Genomic DNA, 19460 nt, shown 5'->3' with positions numbered 1-19460 from the left:
TGCACTTTAGTTTGAAAATTGAAGAAAATACCTTAAATACGGGGAACCATTTTTGGCGCTACATAAGTTCCGAATTTGTGGCATACTATATGTGACTTTAATTATTATTATCAATATCAACCAGATATCATTAATGCAATATGGATGGTGGAATACGCGCTATTATTCACCAACATTCCATGTTCTTTATCATTAGCAAAACCAATTAACCAAAACCAAAACCTTTCTTGGTGGTTTTAAATTGTAAAACTTAGCTTTCACTCAAAATCCAGAAGATCGTCTCTTCTTAGTGCATAGAACTATTTACATGTGTTAACACACACCAAACCGAAGCAAAAATCAAAACGAGTAGGGACGTTTCAAATTACATCATAAAGAAAATACGCTCGTAAGGTAGAGCGTTTAAACCTACCTTACAATGTTGTTGAACATTCTTACAAAATTATGTCTCCGAGTTCAAGTAGACCACTTCTGCTTTTGGTGATGCTCGAGGGAAGCGCATAACATCCTTAGAGATGTCAAGTATTTTTTTAGCATCAAGATCTCCACTTGTTGTGATGGTAAACTTCTGGAGAGAAGGGCAATGAGCAAGAAGAAGCTTTATAAAAAGCAGTTCCGGTTTCGATCCTTCTACATATGTTATCTCAACAGTTTGTAACTGTTCCAATGTACAATCCAAGCAGTTTGCAGCCTCTAAATGATCTGAAGCTGGTCCCACATCATAACGAATGGCTTGAGGTTCCTGTAGAAAAAAAATAAAAACGCAAGAGTGGTGAGCATCCGCATCCTACTCTAATAAATATACTTGAAGCACTCGTTACTTACATTCTCCACAAATCTCACAGACAGACTTTCTAAATTCGGCGAGTTCCGAAGCAAACAAAGAGCACCATGAAGTTGATCCAAATCAGAAAGTTCATAATATAGCAAACACAGATGCTTTAAACTACTAATTGCACATGGAAGCAATTTTGGAAGCTTTTCTGCAATCAAAACCTGTGAAGTGAAAGTGAGATCATAACTTACATAAAGAAAAGACAAAAGGTATAACACTAAAAGTTCACTTTGTATCATACCTTAAAGAAAAGACCATCAAGATATAACGATTTAATTTTGGGTAAGTTACTTAACACAATGGACAATGTCTTTCTTTCATCTCTTACAAACTCATCTATAGGTTTCAGAAAAGACATAAAAACCTTCATAAGGCATGGATTGTGCAATAAGTGAAGCACCATGGAATCAGGAGATTCGAAGACAATCAAATTCTTCAGTTTTGTAGCCTTGATTTTGAAATTGTAAACATTTGTGCACCTAAACAGGGACAACTCCTTAAGTTGTGGTAAGTTGATCTCAGTTCCACACAAATTAGCCCCAAAATCAACGTTACAGAGCTCAAGATCATTGAGATAAACAAATCCTTCAAACTCATCTGGTGGCTTGAAAAAACAGTTTTCCAGTTCCAACTTTCTCAATTCTAGACAAGAAAACACATAAGAAGGAAGTTTATAACATTGACTTGAATTAGTTAGGATGAGTTCCTTGACACCATTTCTTGATAAGAGTAGCATCCATTGATCAACTTCTTCAAAGCTATCAAGAAACATATTTATATTTGGTATATCGAGAAGAAATTTCGAGATATGACCCTTGTGAAGGATCAAGACTTTGTATATGATCATTATAAACCCATTACGACCAAAAGCTCCATTTTTTGAATATTTGTTGAAGAATTGCTCATCAAAAACCAGCGCCCCCATTTTGGTCCATCTGTACCTCCACTTTTTTGATAAAATGCTTGTCCTTACAGCCTCTTCAAGTGGGACCCGCTCTAAGATTAAGTCTATCAAGTGCTCAGGCAAGCTACTGATTATATCTTCTTTAGCACAAGTTACAACCTCAACTCTATGATTCTCTGTTGTTAGATCCGGAAGAAAACAGGACCAAACTATTTTAAAAAAAATACAAGGCAATAAGAAACATAACTCATGATAAAGGAATTATTTTATTTGCAATACTCATGATTTAATGGTTGTAAGCACTTTTTTGAGGATATGTGACTCATATATAACATTTTGTAGCCCTAATAGATATTAATCCAACCTAGAGCAATATAAGGTATCCGAAAGCAAAGGTAGAGACGTTTTCAGTTAATGGTTAATTAAAAACAGTTAAAGGAGCTATAGTAGTTAATGGGTTATGTACTTATGTGTGATGGAATACGCCAAACAAGCTGACCTCATATACGTGCTTGTGAAAAACTGTTACCTATATCACGAAATCCTAGAATGTGTAGAAGGAAAAGATCCTTTTGGTGTATCCTCAAGTTTCTTGTTGCATTAATGGCTTCCCCTAGCAAAAACCTAACTTAAAACAACTTACATGGTCACATAATATACATATTCTACGGGCAAAAACTAGATTTTACTCTTCATATTCGAACTCATGTAATAAATCTTCTGGAAATCAGTTTCCTGATTTCTGTTTTCCAGTGGATACGTAATGCTCGACAACGACCACGAAAAACAGCGCTTATGTTTCCAACTAGAACGAACAATAAATCCTAAACAACGATCCAAAAAAACCTTTTCCACATGACTTTCAAAGAATAAAAACATGGAGTTTTATGAAAAGAAACTTACCCATCTTACAATCTGGCGAAACAATTAGTTTACCGTCTGTGTAACATGTCGAGAATTGGGAATTAGGGTTTACTACCACCAGTCCTAAATCGGATATGTAGTAAAAACTAAGCTGTAAATATCATCGTTAGTGTTCCTTTGATTTTTTGGAAAACGCGGGATTTTATTAAAAGAACCACAGGCTAAAAAAGTAAGGCCGGGTAGGAAAGACAAAAAGAAAAAAATATTACAAAATGTGACATTTACACCGACTAACCCAATTATAATTATCAAAATTTTCGAGATATGTTTTACCAAACTAAACACTATGGTTATGTTAGTGTTAGTCTTCCTTTGTGTTTTGATTCGTGAAGAGTGAAAAACACATAAGATTACCATTTCGGAACTCGTATATTTTTTGTTTTAATATATTTCGTTAAAATTCTCAATTAATTGTTTATATGTTTGAAAAAAATAGGAGTGAGCGTAATAACCGAAAAACCGAATCAAAATCAAATTAACCGATATAACCGAACCATAATAATCGAACCATTTTAAAAACCGTTGGTTCGGTTTCTAATTTTTGTTAACCGATAACTAACGGTTTGGTTATGGTTTTATAGGTTAACTGAACCATTATTAACCGAACCGCTAACTTATATTTTAATATATAAAAATTATAGATTATATATAAATTAATATATTCAAACTTATTTAAGATTTATTAAAATATTGAAAATATAATCCATCAATCAAACCATCAAAGACTGATTATATAGACACACACAATCTTCCAATCATGCATTGAATTAGATTATTGATTAATGTTGTAATTCATAATCAGCTACTTCTACAATTTGTAAACATTATTCCCAATTAGTTTAATCTTCATACTTATAATCGTAACCGAAGGCTTCTCACACCGTTAATCCTAATCAAATATTGTTTTGACTTTATAGTCCTATTCGAATGATTTTTTGACTTTATAATCAAGACTTCTAGGTAAGTTAAGTTTTTGGTTCTTCTTGTCTCTGTGATATATTAAGAATGTATTTTTTTTTGAAATTTTTTGGCTTTTTTTATTTACTGTTTTTGACTTAATCACAATGAATGTATATGAGTGACTGCCTTTCTTTTATTTATCCAATAACACATAATATGAATGTTTGACGCTTTTATTTTATAGTTTTTGATTTAATTGTATTGAACGTGTATGAATGTTTGACTTTATTTTAATATTAATATCAATTATCAATATATGAAATTATTAATGTCAATTTTTTTTTAATGTTTTATATTTTTATTGAATGTTTTTTATTTTGAATTTGACTATGTGTGATCTCACTCTAAGTATTAAATATACACATTTTATTCTATTACTATAAGCTAGGTTACAAACATTGGCATCGATGACTTTTTGGTATTCTATTTTCATTTTTTATGCCAATATATTTTCGTTATTTATATTATTTTGAACATTATAGTTAACCAATATTAACCATTAACCAAAACCGTTAACCAATAAAAACCATTAACCATAACCAATATTAACCATACCCAATGGCTACCAAAATGCATTAACCAATCATAATGGTTATGGTTCGGTTTTAACCAATTAATAACCGAACCAAACCTCCGCACACACACCCCTAGAAAAAAAAACTAGAAAACTGGTCCCTTTAAAATTATGTAATAGTCCTTTTATTTGAAAAAAACAACATAAATGATCCTTATTTTTAGAATTTATAGAACGGTGTGAGGGAAATTATTCTAATTGCTCTTATGTTTGAAAAATAACATAATTGATCTCTATTGTTTTTTTAGAACGGCATAGTTAGATTATGTTAGTGGTTCGAGTCGTACAATGACATGCAAGCAAAGAGTATGCCTTTCCCGAAACTTCACCCATGGGCAGTTACCCCATTACCCCTTTCCCCGTTTCACCTATGGAAAAACCTCCAAGAAGTCTCGAACCTGAGACCTCCCAAAGAAAAACCACTCAGACAACCGATCTAGAGCAGTTTGGTAACATTATGTTATATCTATTGATCTTTTTATTTTTTTTATAAAGTCACTGTAAAATTATCTAATGGTTTTTGTATTTGGGAAAGTTATAAAATTGTTCTTTGTAATATTAAATTTATCTAATGATTTTTATATTTGAGAAAGTTATAAAATGGTTCTTTGTAATATTAAATTTACATAAAGATAAAAATTATAGTAACAACGTATGTGTATGTGTATGAAAAAGTTATGGAGTCTATATAATATCAATGTTACTTAAATGGTCTTTGTCATAGCAAAATTACATAAAAGGTATCAATGTTACTTAAAAGGTCTTTGTCATAGCAAAATACCATCTTCAAAGAAATGGTGTAAATAAGATAAAATTATCGTAATGAAGATATCATAGTGAAATTATGTAAATAGTCATTGTATAAGAGAACATTATATAAAAGATGTCGGAATATAAAAATAATAAACACCATGTAACGCGCAAGCATCCCTACTGCCATAAACTTCAAATTCTATTTTATTTGAGATAATGACTTAGAAGACCATTGAAGTTTTAAATTTGTTCAAAAAACACCATTCAAGTATTACATGTTCAAAAAACACCATCAAACTAAGACATATGTTTAAAAAACACCAACGAAGTACATATTCTGTCCAAAAAACAACATCTTTATGGTTTTGGATAACTTACATGTTTAGCCCCTAACTTTTTTTTCTTAACTCGGACGGCCCGTTGCGTTTATTTTTATTTTTCCTTCGGACCATGATCGAGTTAAAAGACTAATATACCCTTATTAGTTTCATTTAACACTTATTTTTATTACTTGTTAATTATTTATAGAATTGATATATTTATAATAAATAATAACATAAATTGTATAAATGATTAATAAATAATAAAAATAATGTTAAATGAAAGTAGTAAGAGTATATTAGTCTTTTAACTCGATCAGGGTCCAAAGTCGAAGCAAATCTAAACTAAAGGGACCGTCCGAGTTAAGAAAAAAAGTTAGGGACTAAATATGTAAGTTATCCCAAACCATAAATATGATGTTTTTTGAACAGAACATATACTTCGTTGGTGTTTTTTTGAACATATGTCTTAGTTTGATGGTGTTTTTTGAACATGTAATACTTGAATGGTTTTTTTCGAACGAATTTGAAACTTTGATGGTCTCTTAAGTCATTTTCCCATTTTATTTTGCTTGTCATATTTCAAAACTTTAAACCATATCCAACTCGGTGAACACCATTTTGTACACCAAAATGGTTTTAAAAACGGTATAAATAGTATTTCAATTCCAACATAACACCACTTTACACATTTTCTACACCAAAAGTATATATATATATATATATATATATATATATATATATATATATATATATATATATATATATATATATATATATATATATATAAAAGTTCAATTGAGAAAATAATAAAGGTTGAGAATGGGGGAATCATTCTCAGCCACTCATTTAATCTAAGCATAAAAGACACGATGACAAACTTGTAAATATGATAATAACCTTCAATCTCAAATACGTAACATCGATTTATTTGTTGAATACTCCGAATTTGAATTTCCCAGATTCGCAAACGAACTCAGTTGGAATCGGAATTTATTTGTTGTTCATGAAATTGGAATTGGAGTTCTGGACCCGCAATCACAGTCGACATTGAAGGACTCGGAATCGGTACTCACAGGTTCCTAAAAGACTGGAATGAAACTAGCAATGCTCTCTTCGGTTTTCATCCGGTTGGCAATCCTATCCTCGCCGAGGAAGGGGAAGCCCTTCGAGTACCAATCCGGTCCATGTGCGAATTCCTCTATTTGATGTCGATTCACCCACACTTCCATTATCGGATTTTCGGAAATCAAAATCAAAATGTGAAATCGATCAGACATAGGATGTCGCATCTGAAGTCGGAAGCTTTTGAAATTGGAACATATATTCTAATCGGAATAGTTCGCGTCTTGATTATTAGTATTACAAAGAAATTTGGAATCAGGATTTCAAGGTTTCAAAATTGAAATCGGATTTTTTTTTGGAATGAAATGAAAATCGGAATTGCACGCTTCAAAGTCGAAATCGGAAGTATATAATGATTTGAATTTGATAACTTGAATCGGAAGTATCATGTTTTTAACATTTTTAAAAAAGTTAACTTGTATGCACTCCAACTGTTTGATGAAATTCATAAACTAAATTACCACGTTATATTCACATATGAATATGTTCTCCGACCTGAATCAGTATATGATTATTAAAAAAAACAAATACGCAAGTCTGTATGTTATTCATATGTGAATAAAGTATAAAAATTATATATATATTTGTGAAAACACATTGTAATATTCATATGTGAATATACTATGTAATATTCATAAGTGAATATATCATATTATATTCACAAGTGAATATACTATGCAAAATTCAAATGTGATATACCATGTAATACTATGTAATATTCACATATGAAAATATCATATAATATTCATAAGTGAATATACCATCTAATATTCACAAGTGAATATACTATGTAATATTCACAATTGAATGCATCGTCTAATATTTAAATATGAATATACTATGTTTATTATATGCTATATTCATATAAGAATGATATTTAAATTATAAAAAAAATTAATCATATTTTTTATTCATAAGTGATAATGTATTTTTTTTAGAAAAAAAAAACATTGTTTTGAGGTCCTAAGCAAGTTTGTAATTCATATGTGAATAATATATAAGAATTATATCCGTATGTGAACATATGTATTATTCACAAAGGAATATATATATATATATATATATATATATATATATATATATATATATATATATATATATATATATAATAATCAAATGTGAATATATATATGTATTATTCACAAATGAATAAAACTGTCAATAAAACCGAGGACTACAAAATATATAAAATTAAAGATAAAAAAGTATTTGATAAGAATATATATTTATTCACATACAACTAATCTTTTTAGGTTAATAAAATAATTATATAAGCATATATATTTTTATTAATGTTATATTCATTTGTAAATAAATGATAATTTTTTTTTCCGGAAAATTATAAAAATAGAAAAACATCATTTTGAGGCCCTAAACAGTCCCGAATGGCCGAAAAACACCGTACGTCACGGCGAAGCGGTGAGTTTTGTAAATCACACCATTTTACATCAAATATGCGAATTTCATCCAATTCCGAGACTAAACTTCATTGCGGCAAATTGTTTTGATGATGTCACTAAATTTTCATTCCTACTAGTGATGACATCATCATGACATGCTATTTATTCATATATGAATAAAGTTTAGAAATCATTACGACATATTTACTGATGATGTTACTAACTTCAATCATACTAGTAAAAACATCATTGTAATCTGCTATTTTTATTTATGCGAATAAGCTATACATGTTGATTTATTTATTTTGTGAATACAACCTTTATATATAAAAATAAATAATACACTATAAGAATTGGTTTATGAATAGTTTTTTTTGTATATTGTAACAATATTATTTTACATGTAAAATCAGCATTATACTAAGACAAACAACATTGTATTGGTTAATGAATATCATTTGCATTTGAATTTTACACGATCAAAATGAAGAATATATTAAATTGTATAACATTTAAATGTGAATATAAAACATATTGTCTTCGTCAATTATATCTTCTCAATTACGTCAACCAATCGTTAACCATCAGGATATGAACCAACCATTGATTGAAATGTTATTCTTTTATTGAGTGATAACGATGCCTGAAAAACATGTGAATACACATAAAAAAATGTTAAAAATATACTTTTAGTTCATAATAATAGCGATTTATCACATTCTAATTATCATATGGTATATTCACACATGAATGTATAATCATATGTGAATATTATATGATATATGTTGTTTATATTGTATATTTACATGTGATATTACATGGTATATTCACAAATAAATATTACATAGTATATTCACATATGAATATTATATGGTTGATTCACATGTGAATAGTATATGGTATATTTACTTGTGAATATTATACATTCTAGTCAAATCTAAATATTGCATGGTATATTCACTTATGAATATTAGACAGTATATTCACATATGAATAATATATAGTATATAAACTTGTGAATATGATACAATATATTCATATTTAAATATTAAATAATGCATTCATTTGTGAACATTACATAGTATTTTCACTTGTAAGTATTAGATGATATACTCACTTATGAATATTAGATGGTATATTCATATGTGAATATTACACAGTTTATTCACATACGAATATTACATAGGATATTAACATATGAATATTACAAGATATATTCACAAATATATATAACTTTTATATGTTATTCACATATGAATAACATACAAAAGTGTATATTTGTTTTGTGTTTTAATAATCATATACTGATTAAGGTGCGAAAACATATTTATATGTGAATATAACATGATAATTTAGTTTATGCATTTCATCAAACACTTGGAGTGCATACAAGTAAGTTTTTTTAAAAATGCTAAAAACATGATACTTTGACTATTTAAAACTTATAAAATAGTAGATTGATAGATAATTATATTAAATTTTTCAAAAAAAAAAAATGATTTAACATTTTTCTAACCTTAATTCAGAAGTTTTGTCTGATGATCGATGTTGAATGAATGATATGAAGTGAAATTGTTGTTGATTATCGATGATGTTGATCTAATGACACTGGGAGTATAATTAATCGTAGATGTTGAAGATATGCTCGAATTCGAACATAATTGAAGGTTGGATTGAAAGAACCAAAAACAATTTTTTTTTATCTACTGTTGAATGATGTTGATGAATGTGTTTTTGACGAAGATGGATGATTGATTAACACTGGATGATGTTGATCGAGGATTTAATTGAAGAAATCTGGATGATCGTTAAAGGTTGGAGAAGAAATTTGGATGATGAACGATCGAGTAGTGGTGAATTTGAATTGTTATCAAATTATCCACTATTATGTATCTGTGATTGAAGGATATCATATCATATTTACAATTTTGCCACCGTGTATTTTATGTTAAGATGGTAATTAAATGATTGGCTGAGAATGATTCCCCCATTCTCAACCTTTTTTTCTCAGTTGAACCCTCTTCTCTCTCTCTCTCTCTCTCTCTCTATATATATATATATATATATATATATATATATATATATATATATATATATATATATATATACACTAGTGGTGCACCCGCGCAAAGCCACGGCATCTACAACTAGAGGGATTAAAGGTTCACCGTGATATATCCATGTTTTGTATGATTGACTGAAACCATATATAAGAACATGACGTCTCATTGCTTTCGGATTCATGAAGTAACGATTATCACATTTCTCACATGGACATCTGGTTTCACCTTTACAATCCAGGTGTAACATGGATCTCTCGACAAAAGTGTCGAGTCCTAGCTAGAACTCAGGAGATTGACGATGTGGATTAGTAGTCCAACTTTTATCAATAGACATGATGCAACTGAAACATAATTTAGTGTTTAAGGTTTACTTTTTGGGAAACAAAAATCAAATAGAGTATTCATAAAGTTGATGATTCAAAAAGTATTCCAACATGGGATAACCTAATTAAAGCTAAAGTACGTTGCTATTAATAACCTAATTTAAAGGTAAAGTTGTAATGACCAACATTAAGTCACTAAAAGTATGTTGCTATTAAGTTGGTTTTATAATTGATTTAATTTGATTTTATAAAGGTAACTTAATTTGATTCTAAAGGTAAATTAATTAGATTTTCTAATTAATTTAATATTTTCTTTTTTGTTATTAGTTTAATTTATTAAACTAATTTTATTTTAATATTAACATTAACTTGATTTTAAAACTACTTTAAGTTGATTTTACAATTAATTTATTATTTTTTTAATGTTTTTTTTAAAATTAATTTAATTTTATTCTATAATTAAATTAAAATTACTAGAAGTACGTTGCTATTAACAACCTAAGTAAAGCTAAAGTTGTAATGACCAACATTAAGTCACTAAAAGTATGTTGCTATTAAGTTGGTTTTATAATTGATTTAATTTGATTTTATAATGGTAACTTAATTTGATTCTAAAGGTAAATTAATTTTATTTTCTAATTAATTTAATATTTTCTTTTTTGTTATTAGTTTAATTTATTAAACTAATTTTATTTTATTTTAATATTAACATTAACTTGATTTTAAAACTACTTTAAGTTGATTTTACAATTAATTTATTATTTTTTAATATTTTTTTAAATTAATTTAATTTTATTCCATAATTAAATTAAAATTACTAGAAGTACGTTGCTATTAATAACCTAATTAAAGCTAAAGTTGTAATGACCAACATTAAGTCACTAAAAGTATGTTGCTATTAACTTGATTTTAAAACTACATTAAGTTGATTTTACAATTAATTTATTATTTTTTTAATGTTTTTTTTTTAAATTAAGCCAAATATATACATCCAATTTGCATATTCCAATTTCATACAATTAAGCCAAATGTATAGATAAATTACAATTAAGCCAATTTCATCCAATTAAAGCCAAACATTAAGTCACTAACAAAATTAAGCACTTTGAAACCATATACAATACATTACTAGAAGTAAGTTGCTATTAATAACCTAATTAATCCAAATGTATACATCAAATTTGCATATTCCAGTTTCAAAAAAACTTATACATCTAAATTTCATTTTAAGGCAATGTGGTACAAACATAAATTACAATCCAACAAATGTATATATTCATGCCAAATTTCATTTTTAAGCCAATGTAATCTAAACATAAATTACAAAACATACACAAAATGCATAATAAAATTCTCACAAATCTGAAAAAACACACAATCCAACAAAATGCATACAATCCAACAAAATAATCCAACAAAATGCACAACCACTTCATATCTCAAAATACAAACATCATCACTCAACAAAATTCAAAATTACTCACAATTTATCATCTAAATTAACACCAAAACAGAAAAATCATAAAAAAGAGGAGGAATTCGACCTTGATTGGGGGCAATTTCGGAATGTAGCTCATGGTCGCCGGTTTTGGGGCTGTGGCGGTCTTCGGGGTAGGAGGGGCTAGCATCGGTCCCAACAGGCACTTCCTAGTCCACCAAGTTGGAAGAAATAAGCGAAATTGAAGAAAGAAAGGAGAGAAAAACGAGATAAGAAAGACTACTGAGAAAAGAAATCGCAGAAAGGTAAACTGGAATGGGATATCTGCGAAGCGCATTAGCGGCGACAGGCAATAGCGGCGACGTATGCGCAATAGTGGCGACACTAGGGCAATAGCGGCGACCAGTGGAGGGAAAAGTCAGTGCTTCTTTTCGCTTTCCTCTACAGCCGTTGGATTGAAAAGAAATCAGACGGATGGGGTTAGTTTGACGCGGATCGTTGTAATAGAGCATTAGCGGCGACGCCTTTAGCGCCGACATGTAACGCGTCAATTACATGTTGCCGCTATTGTTTGGTGTCGCCGCTAAAGGCGTCGCCGGTAATGCTAACTTTTCTTGTAGTGATACGTTTGGAAGTGTAAGTACATTCATTGTAGTAGTGCATGTCATATTATTTTTTCCCCAAAACTCTGCTATGTCACGTATTCATGTATCAATTCAGCAAAGCCATTGTAATTTAACTTTTTCAAACAAAAGTTATGTTTGAGTAAAGAGCCATTTATCAACAAATCACATAAACGTGGATAGAATGCTAGTTTTATTTTCTTTTGTACTAGCAAAAGAAGTAAAAGGAACCATTTATTAGCAATAGCGGCGACGTATGCGCAATAGCGGCGACCAGTGGAGGGAAAAGTCAGCGCCTCTTTTCGCTTTCCTCTACAGCCGTTGGATTGAAAAGAAATCGGACGGATGGGGTTAGTTTGACGCGGATCGCTATAACAAAGCATTAGCGGCGACACCAGTCAATAGCGGTGACATGTAACGCGTCAATTACATGTCGCCGCTATTGCCTGGTGTCGCCGCTAAAGGCGTCACCGGTAATGCTAAATTTTCTTGTAGTGATACGTACGGAAGTGTAAGTACATTCATTGTAGTAGTGCATGTCATATTGTTTTTTTTCCCCAAAACTCTGCTATGTCACATATTCATGTATCAATTCAGCAAACCCATTGTAATTTAACTTTTTTCAAACAAAAGTTATGTTTGAGTAAGGAGCCATTTATCAACAAATCACATAAATGTGGATAGAATGCTAGTTTTATTTTCTTTTGTACTAGCAAAAGAAGTAAAAGGAACCATTTATTAGCAATAGCGGCGACGTATGCGCAACAGCGGCGACCAGTGGAGGGAAAAGTCAGCGCCTCTATTTGCTTTCCTCTACAGCCGTTGGATTGAAAAGAAATCGGACGGATGGGGTTAGTTTGATGCGGATCGCTATAACAAAGCATTAGCGGCGACACCAGGCAATAGCGGCGACATGTAACGCGTCAATTACATGCCGTCGCTATTGCCTGGTGTCACCGCTAAAGGCGTCGCCGGTAATGCTAACTTTTCTTGTAGTGATACGTATGGAAGTGTAAGTACATTCATTGTAGTAGTGCATGTCATATTGTTTTTTTCCCCAAAACTCTGCTATATCACGTATTCATTTATCAATTCAGCAAAGCCATTGTAATTTAACTTTTTCAAACAAAAGTTATGTTTGAGTAAAGAGCCATTTATCAGCAAATCACATAACCATGGATAGAATGTTAGTTTTATTGTCTTTTGTACAAGCAAAAGAAGTAAAAGGAACCATTTATTAGCAATATTTCAATATATTAAAACCTTCCTTCGTTATGTACTAAGTCTCATATTGTGGGATCCGCATAGACTAATTCTGTTGAACTATATATCACCTCCTTTAGTAATTTCAATCCTCTGATCAGCATCACAGGCTCCACTTGCTTTGATGGTCACTCTCTCAAGAGAAGACAAACAAACCAGCAAAAACTTTATATATGACAGGAAATGTGATCTTTATCCTTATACAAAAAACATCGCCACCTTTTGCAAATGATTGAGCATGCAATCCACGCAGCTGGTGGCTTTCAAAGATTTGAAGCTGGTCTCACATCTACTTCAGACTCCTCAAAAATAAAAAGATAAAGATAGTTAGCATCCACAAGCAAATCAATGCAAAACAAATAAACATCCAGCATTGTTTAATTTTTTCTGCCTGCAAAAGTTGTAGACTATGTAGTTTTCGTGAACATGGTGAACAACAAAAAGGGTGTTGTAAAGCTGATTCATATTGCAAAGCTTAATATACAACAATGAAAAACGTTGGAACTTGTAAGCTGCTAAAATTGTGTGGAAGTCATCGTGGACCTATAATGAAAAAGTGTGAGGAGGTTATAAGTTAGCACACACATGACATGAGGTACCATTTGAGGAATATATTAAACATAATTTATAACTGGAATATGACAGCTGCCGACTATCAAATGTTTTAATTATCGGCATGTTGCTCAACACCCTGCCTAAATCATTTCTCCCAAACATATATGCCAATCTCACATCATGACAAGTTTTGACTAGGAAGACTTGCAGCATTGCTGCCTCGATGTTAAAATTCCAGACATACAAGCACATATACAACAACAGATTCTTCAACTCTAACAAATTGACTCCTACACAAGTTAGCTCCAAAGTCTATGACAAAGTTCCTCACCCATCATGAATCCTTCAAAACCGAGTGGAGCTTAAAAATACAGTTATCCAGACTCAATTGTTTAAGTTCACGATAGTCAAAGACATGGGATGCATGGGAGCTTGTAAGTCCAGTTTGAGCTTGAAAGGACAAGCTCCCTAACACCTTTTTCTTGACAATATCAGCATCCAATGGTTGACACTAGAAGATGACAAGATAAGCATTAGGTATGTGTAGGTGGAAAGGGAGATCAGACCCTCATGGAGGCACAAGAGTTGGTTTTTTGTCATCATCCAACTAATGATCCTTCACGAGGGTTCGATCTCCATTTTCACCCTACAATACCACGCATCCATCAAGCAATGGATGTTGATATTTTCAAGAAAGGTGTGAGGATGTTGATGCTGAGCAACCTACCGAAAATCAAACAGTTAATAGTTGATGGCAACTTCCTTCGGGTAATAAACTTCTTAATCTGTTCCTCAAATGGTCTCGTGCTTTTTTGGCTAACTTAAAAACTCTCCTCAATATTTATGGTTGTAGTTCCGACATGTGATTTACACAATGTTAACATCTTATCGCATCTTTCATTGCTGCACATTAAGTTTAGCAAAATCAATCAGGTTCACAGCGCCCTATTTGTAATTCACAACTATAGAAATTTGCAGCGTCTATGTGTGATCGTCTTGGAGTAGGAAAACGGTGAAGACATGCTAGATGGGTATTTGTTCTGCTTTGCTTCGTTTATGGATGCTAAACATTTTCATCTTTTATTCGTTAAAATCCTGAAGTCGACATGGAGCCAGTGTCACATTTCTTGAAAGCCATTGGATTTTTAAACTGCATACTCAAATGTTTGCAAAATGTTGCGATATTTTCTGTACAAAAATCAAGAACAGTCATGTTGTTCATTAAGCTTTTGTTGGGTTGTTTGCCTTCTCTCCAGAGTATCACCATTAAGGTAAGTGCAGCCGGTGATGCTCAGCTGAGGCTTAATGTAGCTAAATTCTAAAGAGGTTAAGCATATAATATTGTGGGACACTAAGACGAAGGAAGGCTGGAACACATAATCACAATTGCTGATAACCGATTCTGTTTTAGATGTTTGACTAGTGCAAAGACAATAAAACTAACTACCATGGTTATGTGATTTGCTACTAATCGATTCTTTACTCGGTGACAACTATTTTTTATTTGGACGATTGTGTGGGTATTTCAAAATGCAATGCTAAGATTGCAGGAAATAAAACTAGGATACTACATTAAACAAATATACAAAAAAGTACGTTGCTAGATCTAGAACATAAACTAAGAGTAAAACACTTTCACTTATTTGTTTATTCTTCCATCTTACAATCATGTCTTTAAGTTAGATCAACTTAAATTTAAAAAAAAAAATTGTCATTAAGCATTGTACTTTGAATGATAGCAATGTACTCTGAAAAGTCTTTCAAAATGCAATGCTAACATTTTAATATGAAACTAGGATGCTATAATAAACAAATATACAAAAATACTTTGCTATTTCTCGCATCTAAAATTAAGAGTAAAATTCTTCCAATTATGTTTATTTAAGCATCTTACTTTCATTCTTTAGGTTACAAAACAAAATTTTCAAATGTTTTCCTATTAAGGCTTTGTACTCTGAATGATATCATTCTACTCTGAAAAATCTACAGAGTTCTAATTACTCTGTATTTGCATGCATGATGTTACAATAATCGTGGAGATCTTTTAAAATGCATTGCTAACATAGCAGAAAATGAAACTATGATATTATAATAAACAAATATACAAAAGTAAGTTCTGGCCGGATGCAGTAAGGCTTTTTAACGCTCTAATACCAACTGATTAATCTAGAAATCTGGAAATAAAAGCTTGCATTTGATAATGAGGCTAATAATCTCTTTTGAACACAAGTAGTGTATTTAGGTTATCTATACAATGACCCAAAAGGAAAAAGTTATTACCTCTTGTAATTAAAGAATCTTATAAGAAGATTTTTAGTAACCCTCCCAAATCCAGAACCACAATATGTACAAGTATTAGCAAACAGTCAATATTCAATAACCAAAAAATGTAATTAGAATTTGATGGGTGACACAAGCATATTAATGAAACTTCAAATCATAAGAAATTAAAAATTACATCTTGCCATTAGTTGAGGATATAATCGACTATGAGAACATCAACTCCCTAGACACAAGTGATAATGTAAAATGTGACATTTAATCTAGATTGGAAGAAGTAATATTTCCCCATTTTTTATAATAAACTAGACCTGGCAATGGGGCGGGTTTGGAGCGAGTCGACCTTGATCCAAACCCTTTTAATAAATTTAAAAATCCGATCCAAACCCGCAGGGTTTTGAATAATCAAATCCATACCCTTATCACCGAATCAACGGATATCCAAACCCGCCCTATAGCCCATAGGTTTTTTGAATAATCAAACACATTTTAATTAATTCATAAAACTATATTTCTTAAATAAAACAAATGTTGATTTAGAAAACACATTACATACTTGAAGACTTCCGATTGGAATTAAAAATCACTATTGTAGTAACTTCTGATTTAGTAAAAATTGTAGTGATAGAAAATAGCAATGACAAACTTTCTTTCAGTATGAATGAATTTATTGATTTATGAATGAAATATGATGACTGCTTGATGAAATATAAATGAAATAACATCATAATTCTTAGTAGAAGACTGAAAGTCTATAAGTTGACTCCTTGATTCTTATGTGTAAACAGTTTAGACTTTGGCATTTTTCCTTTGGACTTTTGATTGGAATTAAAATTAAACTTTAAGCAATATAAAGTATAAACCAATAATTCAAAATTTATATGGGGCAGGTTATAAACGGAGTGGATCAGTGATGATCCATACCCGACCCTTTTAATAAAAGGATTAGCGGGTATGGGTCGTTAACGGGTAAACGAATCAAAAACTATGCTCCAAACCCATATAATTCTTAAGGGTTTGGATCGGATCAGGATCAGGCCTATAATAAACGTCTTCAATGTACATAGCTTTCAAATTAAAAATATGGCTACAAATTCAACACAAATTTGGCCTTTACCTTAATAGAGTGTTACCCAAACGACACCCTCTATTAAAAGCAACAACGACATACCCAAATAAGTACTTTTATGTATTAATATGAAACACACACACACACAAAAATACACAAATTCTCTCTATTATATGAATCAAGAAGAATTATTGAGTTAGAGAGTATAAATGGAACCTTGAAGAAGCTGTAAGTTAAAGGTGATACTAATTGAGAAAAAGAAATTCCAAACATTAATATCTTTATTCACCTGCAAGCAAAAGAGTAAAACTCTGATGAATTTCCGTATGTTTTCAAAAGTAACTAACAAAAAACGATAGTACACATAATAAGTCAACATAAATCTGAAATTGGAGCTCATCGCCGGAAACAATGGATTTATTGGGTTCCAAACTCCAGTAGCGTCAAGATGAATACCAAAATCAAAAGAGTGAAAGAAACACCAGGGGGAATTTATACGAGGAAGAAGGAAATTAGTTTATATTGATCAGTTTGGCAGTAAAAAACGTTAATAATTACGATGTCAACTTTAAGGGAGTGTGGGCCGCTACCCCACAAATAAAAGGAAATTAACCATAAACGACCAAAAGAAGACAAAAAGGTAAATTATATCAACCCAACAATTACAAATTAAAAGTTTACACTTTACACGCATAAACTAATAAAAAAATTTGTAATGTAACAAAAAGAAAAAATGAACAACGCACGGTCTTAGCCTAATGAGATAATTATTAGAAAATAAGCCGCTTAGACGTGATGATTTGAAAATAATTAATTAAGTGTTATTTATAGGTTGATATGAGAAGCTGTGTTTTAATTAATGGCAATGTGGGATGAGGAATTAATGAGGTTTTTGTAGTAGGCTTAGGAAATACGGTTGTTGATAAGTATGTGAGATGGGCATAAGTTCAATTATGTAGCGAACAAGGAACATAATAAGTTTTGGGAGTTTTTCTTGGGGTGAAAGAGTATGCCGTAAGATTTAGATTGTAGGGTTACGTGAGAGAGATGGTTTCCTTGCATGGTCATAGTAAAGTTAATGATTGGAATTTGGATTTGCATATAAGACCTCATGAGCCGCCCATATTAGATATATATTTTTTAAACTAGTTTTTAATCCGTGGTGTGAGCCATATTATAAAATTAATTAAAATTTCATATTAAAAAATTAAAGTTATTAATCAATTATTTTAAAAAAATTATTATTTAAAAAATATTTTTTAGTTATCAAATTATAATCGTTGATTTAAATAAATACGTGAAATTATACCATCTTATAATTTGTATCAATTTTATTTTATTTGTTAATATAATGTTATTAATTTAATACAATTAAAGTGAAAAATTTTAAATTTTGAATTAAAATTTAATATAATTAGGGTGGGAAATTTAAATTTTAAAATGAATAATTAATATGTTGACAAGTGGCATTATATGGGACATATAATATTAACTAGGTGTGAGACCCGTATATTATACGGGTTGATTTAAAAAAAAACATTAAATTAAAATGTAAACATAAAATATTTTTACATGTACAACTTTAAAATAAGAAAGAAAAAATGTATTTATTGCAATTTAATATCATATATATCATATTTAATACTTTACATATATTAAACGTTTCATCACCGCCTCCTACATCAATTAAACGTTTCATGACTAGGATACATTCTCTAATTGGAGCAAAATCGTCAAGCTTTTCATGATAACAATACCACCGGCGCCACTGGCCTCACGGTGAATGAAGCCAATGTCGCATATGACTCCTCATCATCACGACCACCACCACAACATCCCCGTGGAGGTCTGTAACACCCGCATATTCAGGTTAGTCAATTTAAAGACAATAAGCGTCAAAAATAACTTTTTTTATATAACATTATTTAGAATAAATAATCTTGACCAAGTTATAGTATATGTCACAAGGGTTCCGTACATATAAAGAATGTTGAAATCCGAGTTATAACAAAGAGTTATGACCCGTCGAAGTTTTACGACAAAACCGGCAC

At 30.6% G+C, this 19460-nt stretch overlaps 1 protein-coding gene across 1 annotated transcript; it reads right to left on the bottom strand.

Annotated features, from left to right (window-relative positions):
• Positions 1-175: 175 nt before the first annotated feature.
• LOC111879247 (F-box/FBD/LRR-repeat protein At1g13570) lies at positions 176-13268 on the bottom strand. Its single transcript, XM_023875716.3, has 5 exons — positions 13174-13268; positions 2269-2363; positions 1077-1948; positions 826-996; positions 176-742 (listed from the first exon to the last, which is right to left on the bottom strand). Exons 1-5 carry the CDS (start codon positions 13266-13268, stop codon positions 443-445), a joined length of 1533 nt encoding a protein of 510 aa, XP_023731484.2. The 3' UTR covers positions 176-442.
• Positions 13269-19460: the final 6192 nt, after the last annotated feature.

The sequence above is a fragment of the Lactuca sativa genome, chromosome 1 (genome assembly GCF_002870075.4).
Source record: "Lactuca sativa cultivar Salinas chromosome 1, Lsat_Salinas_v11, whole genome shotgun sequence".
Taxonomy (NCBI): Eukaryota; Viridiplantae; Streptophyta; class Magnoliopsida; order Asterales; family Asteraceae; genus Lactuca; species Lactuca sativa.
This window is presented reverse-complemented; position numbering and strand designations above follow the sequence as displayed.